This window comes from Perca fluviatilis, chromosome 21 (genome assembly GCF_010015445.1).
Source record: "Perca fluviatilis chromosome 21, GENO_Pfluv_1.0, whole genome shotgun sequence".
NCBI lineage: Eukaryota > Metazoa > Chordata > Actinopteri > Perciformes > Percidae > Perca > Perca fluviatilis.
Genome location: NC_053132.1, coordinates 10352828 through 10364018, shown reverse-complemented (window position 1 = coordinate 10364018; position 11191 = coordinate 10352828). Strand labels below are relative to the sequence as shown.

At 39.5% G+C, this 11191-nt stretch overlaps 1 protein-coding gene and 1 non-coding gene across 8 annotated transcripts in view; both read right to left on the bottom strand.

Annotated features, from left to right (window-relative positions):
• Positions 1-105: 105 nt before the first annotated feature.
• trnal-aag lies at positions 106-187 on the bottom strand. The gene has a single exon. It is a non-coding gene; the product is annotated as a tRNA-Leu (tRNA).
• Positions 188-2115: 1928 nt separating this feature from the next.
• Positions 2116-11191, bottom strand: part of eef2k (eukaryotic elongation factor 2 kinase) — a 16039-nt gene continuing 6963 nt past the window's right edge. For 3 of the 7 annotated variants that reach the window (XM_039788431.1, XM_039788430.1, XM_039788433.1), the window contains 16 exons: positions 11155-11191; positions 11031-11068; positions 10137-10308; positions 9515-9664; positions 9174-9306; positions 8961-9088; positions 8265-8484; positions 8058-8125; positions 6985-7062; positions 6498-6554; positions 6253-6318; positions 5585-5716; positions 3896-4084; positions 3680-3804; positions 3279-3457; positions 2116-2688 (listed from right to left, as the gene is read on the bottom strand). The exon at positions 11155-11191 is cut by the window's right edge and continues 24 nt beyond it. In XM_039788431.1, the coding sequence (XP_039644365.1) occupies positions 2579-2688; positions 3279-3457; positions 3680-3804; positions 3896-4084; positions 5585-5716; positions 6253-6318; positions 6498-6554; positions 6985-7062; positions 8058-8125; positions 8265-8484; positions 8961-9088; positions 9174-9306; positions 9515-9664; positions 10137-10308; positions 11031-11068; positions 11155-11191 (1882 nt within the window). In that variant the 3' untranslated portion in view covers positions 2116-2578. The remainder of the gene's footprint in view (positions 2689-3278; positions 3458-3679; positions 3805-3895; positions 4085-5584; positions 5717-6252; positions 6319-6497; positions 6555-6984; positions 7063-8057; positions 8126-8264; positions 8485-8960; positions 9089-9173; positions 9307-9514; positions 9665-10136; positions 10309-11030; positions 11069-11154) is intronic. The other 4 variants (XM_039788436.1, XM_039788435.1, XM_039788434.1 and 1 more) reach the window with 3 other exon arrangements.

The window sequence follows — 11191 nt, the reverse complement described above, 5'->3', positions numbered from 1 at the left end:
GACCAGCGGTTTTTTTTAGAAATTCCAGTAGAACTTAATTTACCGTATGTATATTTGCATTAATCATGTGGCGAGTACATTTGGCAGAGATATATGAAAAGATTATGGCAGCGGTGGGATTCGAACCCACGCCCCCGAAGAGACTGGAGCCTTAATCCAGCGCCTTAGACCGCTCGGCCACGCTACCTTGTCTTCCTGTTGTCTTGGGCCATTTTGTAATATTTGACAAAGAGTCAAATTATGGACAGCATTTTTAGGATCTATACAGTGCCTTGCGAAGGTATTCGGCCCCCTTGAACGTTTCGACCTTTTGCCACATTTCAGGCCTCAAACATAAAGATATAAAACTGTAATTTTTTGTGAAGAATCAACAACAAGTGGGTCCCAATTATGAAGTGGAACGAAATTCATTGGCTATTTCAAACTTTTTTAACAAATAAAAAACTGAAAAAGTGGGCGTGCAAAATTATTCAGCCCCTTTACTTTCAGTGCAGCAAACTCTCTCCAGAAGTTCAGTGAGGATCTCTGAATGATCCAATGTTGACCTAAATGACTAATGATGATAAATAGAATCCAGCTGTGTGTAATCAAGTCTCCGTATAAATGCACCTGCTCTGTGATAGTCTCAGAGGTCCGTGTAAAGCGCAGAGAGCATCATGAAGAACAAGGAACACACCAGGCAGGTCCGAGATACTGTTGTGGGAGAAGTTTAAAGCCGGATTTGGATACAAAAAGATTTCCCAAGCTTTAAACATCCCAAGGAGCACTGTGCAAGCGATAATATTGAAATGGAAGGAGTATCAGACCACTACAAATCTACGAAGACCCGGCCGTCCCCTTAAACTTTCAGCTCATACAATGAGAAGACTGATCAGAGATGCAGCCAAGAGGCCCATGATCACTCTGGATGAACTGCAGAGATCTACAGCTGAGGTGGGAGACTCTGTCCATAGGACAACAATCATGCCGATTACGTACTTGCACATTTATCTTTGGAAGAGTGGCAAGAAGAAAGCCATTTCTTAAAGATATCCAAAAAAGTGTTGTTTAAAGTTTGCCAAAAGCCACCTGGGAGACACACCAAACATGTGGAAGAAGGTGCTGTGGTCAGATGAAAACCCAAATCGAACTTTTGGCAACAATGCAAAACGTTATGTTTGGCGTAAAAGCAACACAGCTCATCACCCTGAACACACCATCCCCACTGTCAAACATGGTGGTGGCAGCATCATGGTTTGGGCCTGCTTTTCCTTCAGCAGGGACAGGGAAGATGGTTAAAATTGATGGGAAGATGGATGGAGCCAAATACAGGACCATTCTGGAAGAAAACCTGATGGAGTCTGCAAAAGACCTGAGACTGGGACGGAGATTTGTCTTCCAACAAGACAATGATCCAAAACATAAAGCAAAATCTACAATGGAATGGTTCACAAATAAACATATCCAGGTGTTAGAATGGCCAAGTCAAATTCCAGACCTGAATCCAATCGAGAATCTGTGGAAAGAACTGAAAACTGCTGTTCACAAATCGCTTCCATCCAACCTCACTGAGCTCGAGCGCTGTTTGGTGCAAGGAGGAATGGGCAAAAATGTCAGTCTCTCGATGTGCAAAACTGATAGAGAAACCTACCTTACAAGCGCTTAGGCTGTATCGCAGCAAAAGGTGGCGCTACAAAGTATTAACTTAAGGGGGCTGAATAATTTTGCACCTAATATTTCAGTTTTTTATTTGTTTAAAAGGTTTGAAATATCCAATAAATTTCGTTCCACATCATGATTGTGTCCCACTTGTTGTTGATTCTTCACAAAAAATTACAGTTTTATATCTTTATGTTTGAGGCCTGAAATGTGGCAAAAGGTCGAAAAGTTCAAGGGGGCGAATACTTTCGCAAGGCACTATATATATATATATATATATATATATATATATATATATATTAGTAATACCTCACCTCGGAGGGCTCCAGGGTAATAATTAATAGCTTCAATTTTACTTTTATTTAAAGTGACTACACCTCGAGGTTTACATCTCTCAGTGAATAATAAATTAGCTCAGTAACAGACCTTTAATGACAGGGCTCTTGTCTATTGGAGAGAAAAAAACAGGAAGAAGTGTTACCAATAAAAAGCAAACTTTATTTAACAGTTTTATACTCCATATATTTTTTTCACATGCATTCTTTCAACATAACGTTTGGGGGCAATGTAAGTAAACCATTTTCTTTGTTTTGATCCTTCAGACAGACATTCTTTCATACAACCACATTCACTTAGTCAAAAGGTAATCAAAGACAGGAAATTAATGAACAGCCAGGATGACTCACAAGCAGGAAAAGAAGAACAGAAACTTTTTTAATATATTATTTAAGGATCTAAGTCTGATCCTAGAAGGCTGAACACACATGCACGCACACGCACGCACGCACGCACGCACGCACGCACGCACGCACACACACACACACACACACACAAAAAAACATTTTGTAATAAAAATATGTAAACTGTAGCCATTCAGGTTGTATCCTAAATATGTAAAAATGAACTGTGGCCTTTTTGTAATAAAAATGTGTGTACAGTATCACTCCTCCATTAGTGCCCAGGCTTCCTCAGCTTTCATGTAGTACTGGTTAGCCAATCGACCTTTCATGGCCTCCGTGGCCGCTTCTGCTGCTTCTGTAAACAGATCACCTGCAGGGAGGGATGGCAGGAGAGATTAGGAGGGAACTTCTGTATGAATGGAAACTTACTCTACATTTTTTCTGAATTTTGCCCATTTTCAGTATATTATTCTACATAATAGGTACATTGCACTGAAAAACCTCTTTTATGTACAAATGCTCAACAGTGTAGGCTCTAAAAAGTTTGAAGCTGTAGTCAGTTAAGATTCACAGCAATTACAATGGATCACAATGACAACCCAGAGTGTCATAAGTCTCTCAAACCACTTCTCTGCTGTTGATCTGTTTTATCAGTATATATTGTTGGGATTGTTGGGCAACGCTTTCCAAATAAATTGCAAAACGAAAAACCCCTTTTCCCTGCAGAGCTTTGTAGCTATAAGGAAGCAATAGCATAAGATGGAAAGAGCGTATTTAGCCATGTTGTAGAAATCATATGGATCAACAGCAGAGACATGGATAATGCAGCAGTGATTTGAAAAGTTTCTATTACTTTTTTTCCTGGCTGAAACAGGGCAAATTCCAGTGGAATATTTCCTAAAAGTATGCAGATATATTCAGGTATATTTAGCACAGTGAGGCTGAAGAATGGAGTCAAACCTGCTCTCTGTGGGTCTGCGCTGAGGTTGTAGCCTCCCACTTGGTACATCTCCGCCAGTCTGGCCAGCAGCAGGTAGCGGGGCTCATCCTGCGTCCCATCAAACTCTCCCCCCTCGTCATAGTCTGACATGGTCAACACACTGTCATACCAGTGAATCGCTTCCTTCCAGTCCTGCTTTCTGGATGATTGAAAAATAAAAACCAAGAACGCACAAACCTTCAGTATCAAATTCTTTTTGCTTCCTTTAATAAAAAACTCTAGAAATCCCTCTAGGGGGAAGCATTATCATGACTGTTGGACCAGGATTTGCGTGTTTAATAAAGGATATAGTTATCCACTGATTTCAAACTTAAAAATACAAGTCCACTGTTCAGACTGAGCTAAAATAACATTCACTGACCTGTCAGCGGACAGATTGAACCCAGTATCAAAGGCTCTGGCCACTATGATCATAGAAGATCTGTCACCAGCCTCAGCAGCCTGCAGCAGATACTTAAAACCTTTCATCTTGTTTCCTGCATTATCCTACCAACAACACAGACATATTATTATTATTATTATATTATATAAGGCTGCACAGTGCACAAAAACAAAAGGCTAAATAACTGCGTGGTACCTCCAACTCCATGTCTGAAAGTATGTGATGAGGCAGCTGCAGACAGCACTGTCCCAAGGCTACAATGGCCTCCAGCTCTCCACACAGCGCAGCTCTCTCCAGGTGCATCATGGCCGAGTCCTGATCCCATTGCTCGTCCTTCTCACAGAAGCGACCCGCTTCATGGTACCGCACCATCGCAAGGTGGACCTGGTTCAGGAGGAAGGAGATCCGGAATATATTCAACCAATGAAACTAACCTAAATCAATAATCAAATATAGCCGCAAGCAGCAATTCGTACCTTTCACTCCCATTCATACTCTTTGAGATCAAACTGCAGGGCTTGGGATCGAACCGCTAACCCTTCTGATTGTTAGGCAAACGCTCTACCACCTTTTGGTCTTGATAGAATCAAAATTAACTGTTTCTCACATTATGCAAATTAGCTATATACCATCATGGCGGACGTTTATGGTCCAAGAGGATTTTTTTATTGACCACACTGAGCTGGACTGATGTTTTTTCATGTCAATCGGACTCACCGTGTGAGGGGCGTGGCCTTTCAAACCTTTGGCCTAAGTTATAGCGGCATCATCAGTCCGAATTGCATCATATTCTTTGGGGAGCATGAACACATCAGCATCAGTTATGGTGGCAATTTTCATGTCTCTAGCTCGTTCCAGCCATAGACAGTATATAATGGACCAACAGATCCCGTTGCTCTGGACGGAGACCAGTGAAGGATAGTAGAAGCACTTTTCCAGTGATCGCTAGCTTTACTGCGCAGCCTCCAACTGAGAGAGACAACGTAAATGTGATGTGAGCAACGTCTCTGAAAGTTGTAAGTCTTCTGGCAGCTGTGCCGAGAGAAATCTCAATCATTCCCAATCTTACAGAGACGGAGAGCGTAGGAATATGTAAGGAGATAACATAGACACAGGCTAATTATTGCTAACTAAAATGCTAGTTAACATTTGTAATTAAACCTAAACAGCTCATGTAAGTCGAAACCGCCTGCGAGTTTCTCCTGTACTATACGGTAATTCCTCTACTATGTGACACAATCGTTAGCCTATTTTTACAAAAGCGTCTGCTACGGAGCCATAACATGAGGTACAAGGTAATGGAGCCTTTTATACATTTTTTTTTTTTTTTTTAGAAATAAACAACGGCCAAATAGAGTCTTTAAACGCTTCAGATGTAAAGTTATTCGCTGTCAAGTGACATCAAAATGAATGCTAGTCAGTGGAATGCTAACGGGAGGTGATGAAAATGGCGCCATAGGAGGTTCGAGTTCTGAAGCAAAGCTTACCCCCTTGGTTCCAGCCCCTAGTAACTTGAGAAAATGCATAATTTAGCATATAATGCTAAATAGGCCAGGCCCACATGTGGTCTAAGTATATTGATTTCTTGTATACTAGCTAAAACAGTGTTCTACAAAGGTTAGTATACATCATATAAGTTTGTACTGTATACAATTCATATGTCGGAGACAGCAATAGTCCAGCATTTAATATGTGCTCCTTTTTCTCTGTTAAGACAAAACACATCTGTGTATATTGGTGAAAATAGTCGTTATGTGTGAGTTTTTGTAGAATTCAATAATCTGAAGGTGTATTGCTGCTTTAGGCAGGCAAGTGTGAGTTGATTTTAATCCAGCCATATGTATAATCTTTATTAACGTCGAACCAACCAATCTGATGTTTTACCTTTCCAAGGATCGACTGGCCGATCTTCTTCTGCAGCAGACCGTTGAGTCGCTCCACCTCAGTGGCCACACAGGAGGGCCGATGGACGTGAGAGCGAGACGAATGGTAGAAGCTCCACTTCTCCTCCGTCAGCTGAGTAGAGATAGCCAGTCGAGATATATAAGAAGGAGAAGAAATGATGAAGGTAGAATGTTACCTCCTGTTCTTTATCATAATAATCAGAAAACAAATTAAATGACGACGGTAAATCAAGTGCAAGCTGACAAATCACACTCTCAGGGTTGTACCCATCCAGACAAATATGCTTTTTTACTGATCAATGACACACAGCTGGATGAGTTAATCCCTGTTGGCCTCAGCGAATGCAAAAACCATGTAAAGCATGGGAACAGAAGCACAGACAAAAAGTTGTCATTAGCAAGATGGCAGAGATAGTGAAACAGAGGTAGATGGTTTTTCGGTTCCAAATGTTTTTTTTTTTTGTTTCTTTGTATTTTGCATTTTCAGTCGGTTTTCATTCACTCTAAAAATAAAAGGAAGAGTTGACATGGAAACACCGGCAGCTTGTGTACTCAAATTTCAACTTGAGAATCATGCTTAATCAAGCTTTATAGCACTAAGACAGCAGGCAAACACCTGGCTTCACAAGCCTCCATACAAATAATCACCCATTCATTGTCAGCATTGTATGAATTTAGGTTTGCAGAGACTCTTGGAGGAGCTACCATCTTCCTCTAATGAGGGAACACAAAGAGCAGGAGGAGCTAAATTAGAGGAAAGGTGAGGAACGGCTTTTGGTCGGTAAATTGGAAAAGTGAAGTAAGACAAGGATGAGGAAAATTAGAGGAGGGTTATTTGATGATGGTGATGATGATTATGAGGTTTACACGCTGTTGTCTCTATGTTTGTTTACCCGTCTGACACTGTCCTCATCCGACTCAGAATAATGTCTCTGGATGCGATGACGGGCCTTAAAAAATTGGGATTCATAAAACCTACAGTCAGACTTCATGTGGAGAAGAGGAAATATTAACAGACTAACAGCTGCTAAGAGGACTGAAGGACAGAGGAGAGTGAACTACATACAGTAACATGTTTGTTTAAGATAACATGCCATTTTAAAAGTCAGCTCAAGAATATATTTCTACTTGTAAATCTAATTTGGACACTAGAAATACATTATTCTTACATACATTATTATTATTATTATTATTATTATTATTATTATTATTATAATATTTACAATATCTTATATGTCTACTTGGTAAATGTCAGACATAAACAAATATATTTCTCGGCATTGTTTATCTATAGGTTAACGGTCTTTTTTTCTGGACTGCTAAAAAAAGAAAACCTGGATTTTTTTCTGGACAAAATGAATGTCAAATGGAAATCTTTACCCCGTCTACGTGGTCATTTGGATCCCCATCACTCCTCATCTCGCTGGGGTAGCCACTGTCCCCGCTGCTATCAGATTCCTACAGACAGAAATAAAAAAAAATATGTAAAAACAGCATAGTGACTGGTGAGTTGTGTGGCAGCACTGCAGGCAGTACAGCTCAAAGTTCAATCAGGTTTCCTCCAGCTGAGGAGCATCTCAAAAATCACATCTCTCCTTTCTCGTGTTGATATTGAGGATGTCATTCATGCTTTTACATCATCACGTCTAGATTATTGCACTTCATTGTACTTCTCAGGGTTTAATCCAAAAAACAACCAGACAACTTTGGCTGCTTCAAATCGCAGCGGCTCGGTTTTTAACAACTTTTTAACTTTTATAAAGCCTTTCATTAGTGTTATCGCACAGTTGTATTTTTTAAGTTTTAGTATCTGTTTTTATTCTTTTTATCCCGTTTAATTCTGGCGATTTATTTTTTTGTATGGCCCAAATATAAAGTTAATTGTAGCACTGAAATGTTTTAATCTTGATTATTCCATGTAAAAGGTGCATATAAATTAAGTTTATTATTATTATTATTATTATTATTATTATTATTATTATTATTATTATAAACCACAGCCAACACTTTTAGCCAAGAGTAACTCGTTTATACACCTTTGACCAAATTTAATTTGCTCTCCTGATCATTCGGCAATATGACCTACATATTACTATGTATACATACAGTACATGAATATTATCAAAAATGTTGAGGTAAGATACTGAACATTAAGGGCTTAGAGGTGAAAATGTTGATACTGTATTTAAGTGACGGATGAAGATGACTGCAACACATATTTGCAGCTTTTTTTACCTGGAATTTACATATTTCTTTATTGAAATTAGATGCTAAATGTAAAAGGACCAAAAAAAGAGATTAGCAAACATGGAGCTCTGGGGACTCAACATGGACCTGAGGTCAACTGAATTAAAAAACGACAATTTGGTTATGGGAAAATATTTGGCTAAATGTGACACAGCGTCATTTTCCTGTTCTTTGTTTGGAGCTGCTTTCACCGAGTTACTGCTTACCTTGTGTTCAACTGTGTTGTTGTTGTTATTGATTCTTTCATGTTCATACATTCCAGTAAAAGAAAAACCTGTAAAATGTGGAAATAATACAACTATTTACAATGTGGACACCATGATAAACCACATTCAAATATACTGTTATATATGTGCAGTATGTAGTAATAATAATAATAATAATAATAATAATAATAATGTTCATGGACGTACCAATAGGGGACTTTCCCATAGATCCATGTGCAGCATTCGGGGAGCAGGGGAATATGAGAGGGGAGCAAGGGACTGAGTCCACGTCGCTCATGCTCTCGTCTGCAGAAGACGTCTCAGACATGCGGGATAACAGCAGAGGTGCCCGGCTTCCTGACATGGTACGGACACGAGGAGAACCGCAGTGCTCCTCGCAGCCCCTTAGCACCGTCTTGGCTGACTTCTGAAATAAAACAAGATCAATCTTTATAGAGGAAACAGCAACAGAACAAGCGGAAAACACTGCAGCTACAGATAAAGCATCCGTCTTCTGCTAATCCTGCAGCTGAGTTAGAGAGTGAGAGTGTGCAGGAGAGCAGGAAAAGTCCCACTTCTTGGACATTGTTGTCTTACTGCAATTCTATCAGTCAGATTTAATTCATGCAGCACACTTTTCATTCTTTTCAGTTTTTTTTTACTTTTTCTGGCTACAAATTTAGTTGTTTTCTGATCAAAAACTAATTCTAATACAGGAAATAACAGCCACAGTCATGCCTTAATATGGCAACTGTAAACAACATTTCTAATTGTAAGGGACATTTTTCCCCCCATTGTGATTTATTCTTATCATTATTTTTATGAACTATTTTTACCCTGACCCGCAGCTGATTTCTGGCCTTGGCTCTCACTTCATTTATTATTAATACAATGTTAAATTACAAGCAGTTTGTCGGTGCAGTCCAGCTGAGACTTCTCTGCAGGGGAAAGGTCAAAAGGTGTCAGGCCCATACTCTTGCAGATCTTGTTACACAGGTGGGAGTGGAAGAACAGAGCCATGCCTCGCACACCTGGAACACAGGAGGATGGAGTCTCTTGAATAACTTCTAACCATGAATCTAGCCACAGTTTGTCAGTATCAAAAGAAAACTGTACCTAGATTTCCATCTCCGAAGTCAGTCCCCCTTTCTGTGTGGATCTGAGGGTCAGTGTAGAGATCTCCGACTCCTTGGATGTCCACCACGATCAGCTGGTGGCCCGATCGCTCAAAAGTAAAGTGACTGAAGGCCTGATGGATACAAAAGAAATGAAGATTATTAAGTTATTAATTCAATTAAATTCATTTCAATTATATTTATAGTATCAAATCATAACAAGAGTTATCTCAAGACAATTTACAGATAGAGTAGGTCTAGACCACACTCTATAATTTACAAAGACCCAACAATTCCAGTAATTCCCCCATTAGCTCTAACATGAAAGGTGATGCGGCTTACCTGTGGAGTGAGTCGGATGTTGTCGTCCCTCACAAAGCCAGAGTTGGAGTTGTATTTGATGTACTTGCCCTCGATGTAATGTTCCAGGTGGAAGAGAGGTTTACCTGGTCTGTCCATCATCTCTATCACACACATCTGCATGATGTCCACCTGAGGATCAGCGAGAGGTAAACAACCAGTACACATACACAGTACAGGACCTTCAGAGCCAGCAAGTGTTTCTGATACAGATCCAAAAACATATTAAAAATCCGTAGTTAAAAAAAGAGCTGAAACAATAAATCAAATTCATTCATTAGTCGATCAACAGAAAAGATAATTATATTCTGATAACAAAATATTTGTTTGATTCATTTTTTAAGTAAAAAAACCTTTGGACTTTTGGTTGGACAAATACTGGGCTCTGCAAAGTCTTTTCTCAATTTTTTGACATTTCATAGATCAAACAACCTATCGATAATGAAAATAAGCATTATTTTTAGCCTTTAATCTAAGATTAAAATACTTCCCACTGTCAAAATAACAAGGGCTAGAGGATTGTGCTTTTGAGAAAGAATCCCTGATGTTGTCCGTACTGTCCGGTCCCTTTAACATCAGCGGACTGTAGATGTTTCTCCTGTACCTGTTTGGGAGGTCGGTGGCGGTTGTACTCCTCTCCCCAGAGTTTGGCCTCCATTTGCAGCTTGACGTCCTCAAAGTAAACATTTCTGTCCACCGTCTCCATGTAACGCTTGGTCACATAATTAGATGCTGACTTCCAGTTGCTGCAGTGTGAGAAATTCGACAACTTCTTCCTGGAGGGAAATAAGAAATAAGACATTACAGTAGTGAGCTGCATTGCAGTTACATATAAATGTAGACTCAAGAGATTTAAAAAAAAAAACTTTATAAATATACATAATCTTAGCGTTAACCTGGGTCACAGAACAAAACTGCTTCAGACCAACAGTCTGAGTGTACAAATCCAACAGGAACAACATACCAACATTTCGATGTAGACATGTTCTTTTTGAACTTGTTTGGGCTTGTATGAGCTGGGTGATTTATTTTTTAAGCTCCGGGTTTTTGTCATTTCTGTGGGATTCTGAAAACAGCTGAAGTCTCTTTTACATTTCCCACATAACTCAGGAATAAACATAACAATTAGACTATTATCCCTTTTTTTTCTTTCATTCTCCAGTGTCGTGCAGAAGCCAAAACACAGCAGAGCAGTGTTAAATCATCCAGGGAATCTATGTAGCTAAAGCCACGGGGCCATCATTGGAGACTATAGAGCTGGTTTACGGTGATATTTTCCGTACCATCTTTGGCTCTGAATCTGAAACTTAATTTGTCAGCAGCTATCCTCCCGAGTCGGTGCAAAGAATGTAAGGAACGTGTCCTGCACCACGTCTATGCTATAACAGACATAAACTGCTTTGTTTACTCTGAGACCACGAAGGCATTCGTTACTACAACTCGAGGGCAATAACTGCTGTATGAGAACTGATAAATATAGAGAAATATTTCAACTTACGTTCTGAAGCACTCCCTCATGGCTCCTTTCCCAAACGGCTGAGAGAAATAAATAGGACAAAGAGATAAGGAAATTCTTCTTTAAAAAAATTGGTAAAACAATAGGTTTTAGAGAGCAGTAATACCTGGGCAGCAATCTTGATATGGATCTGGTCTTTAACC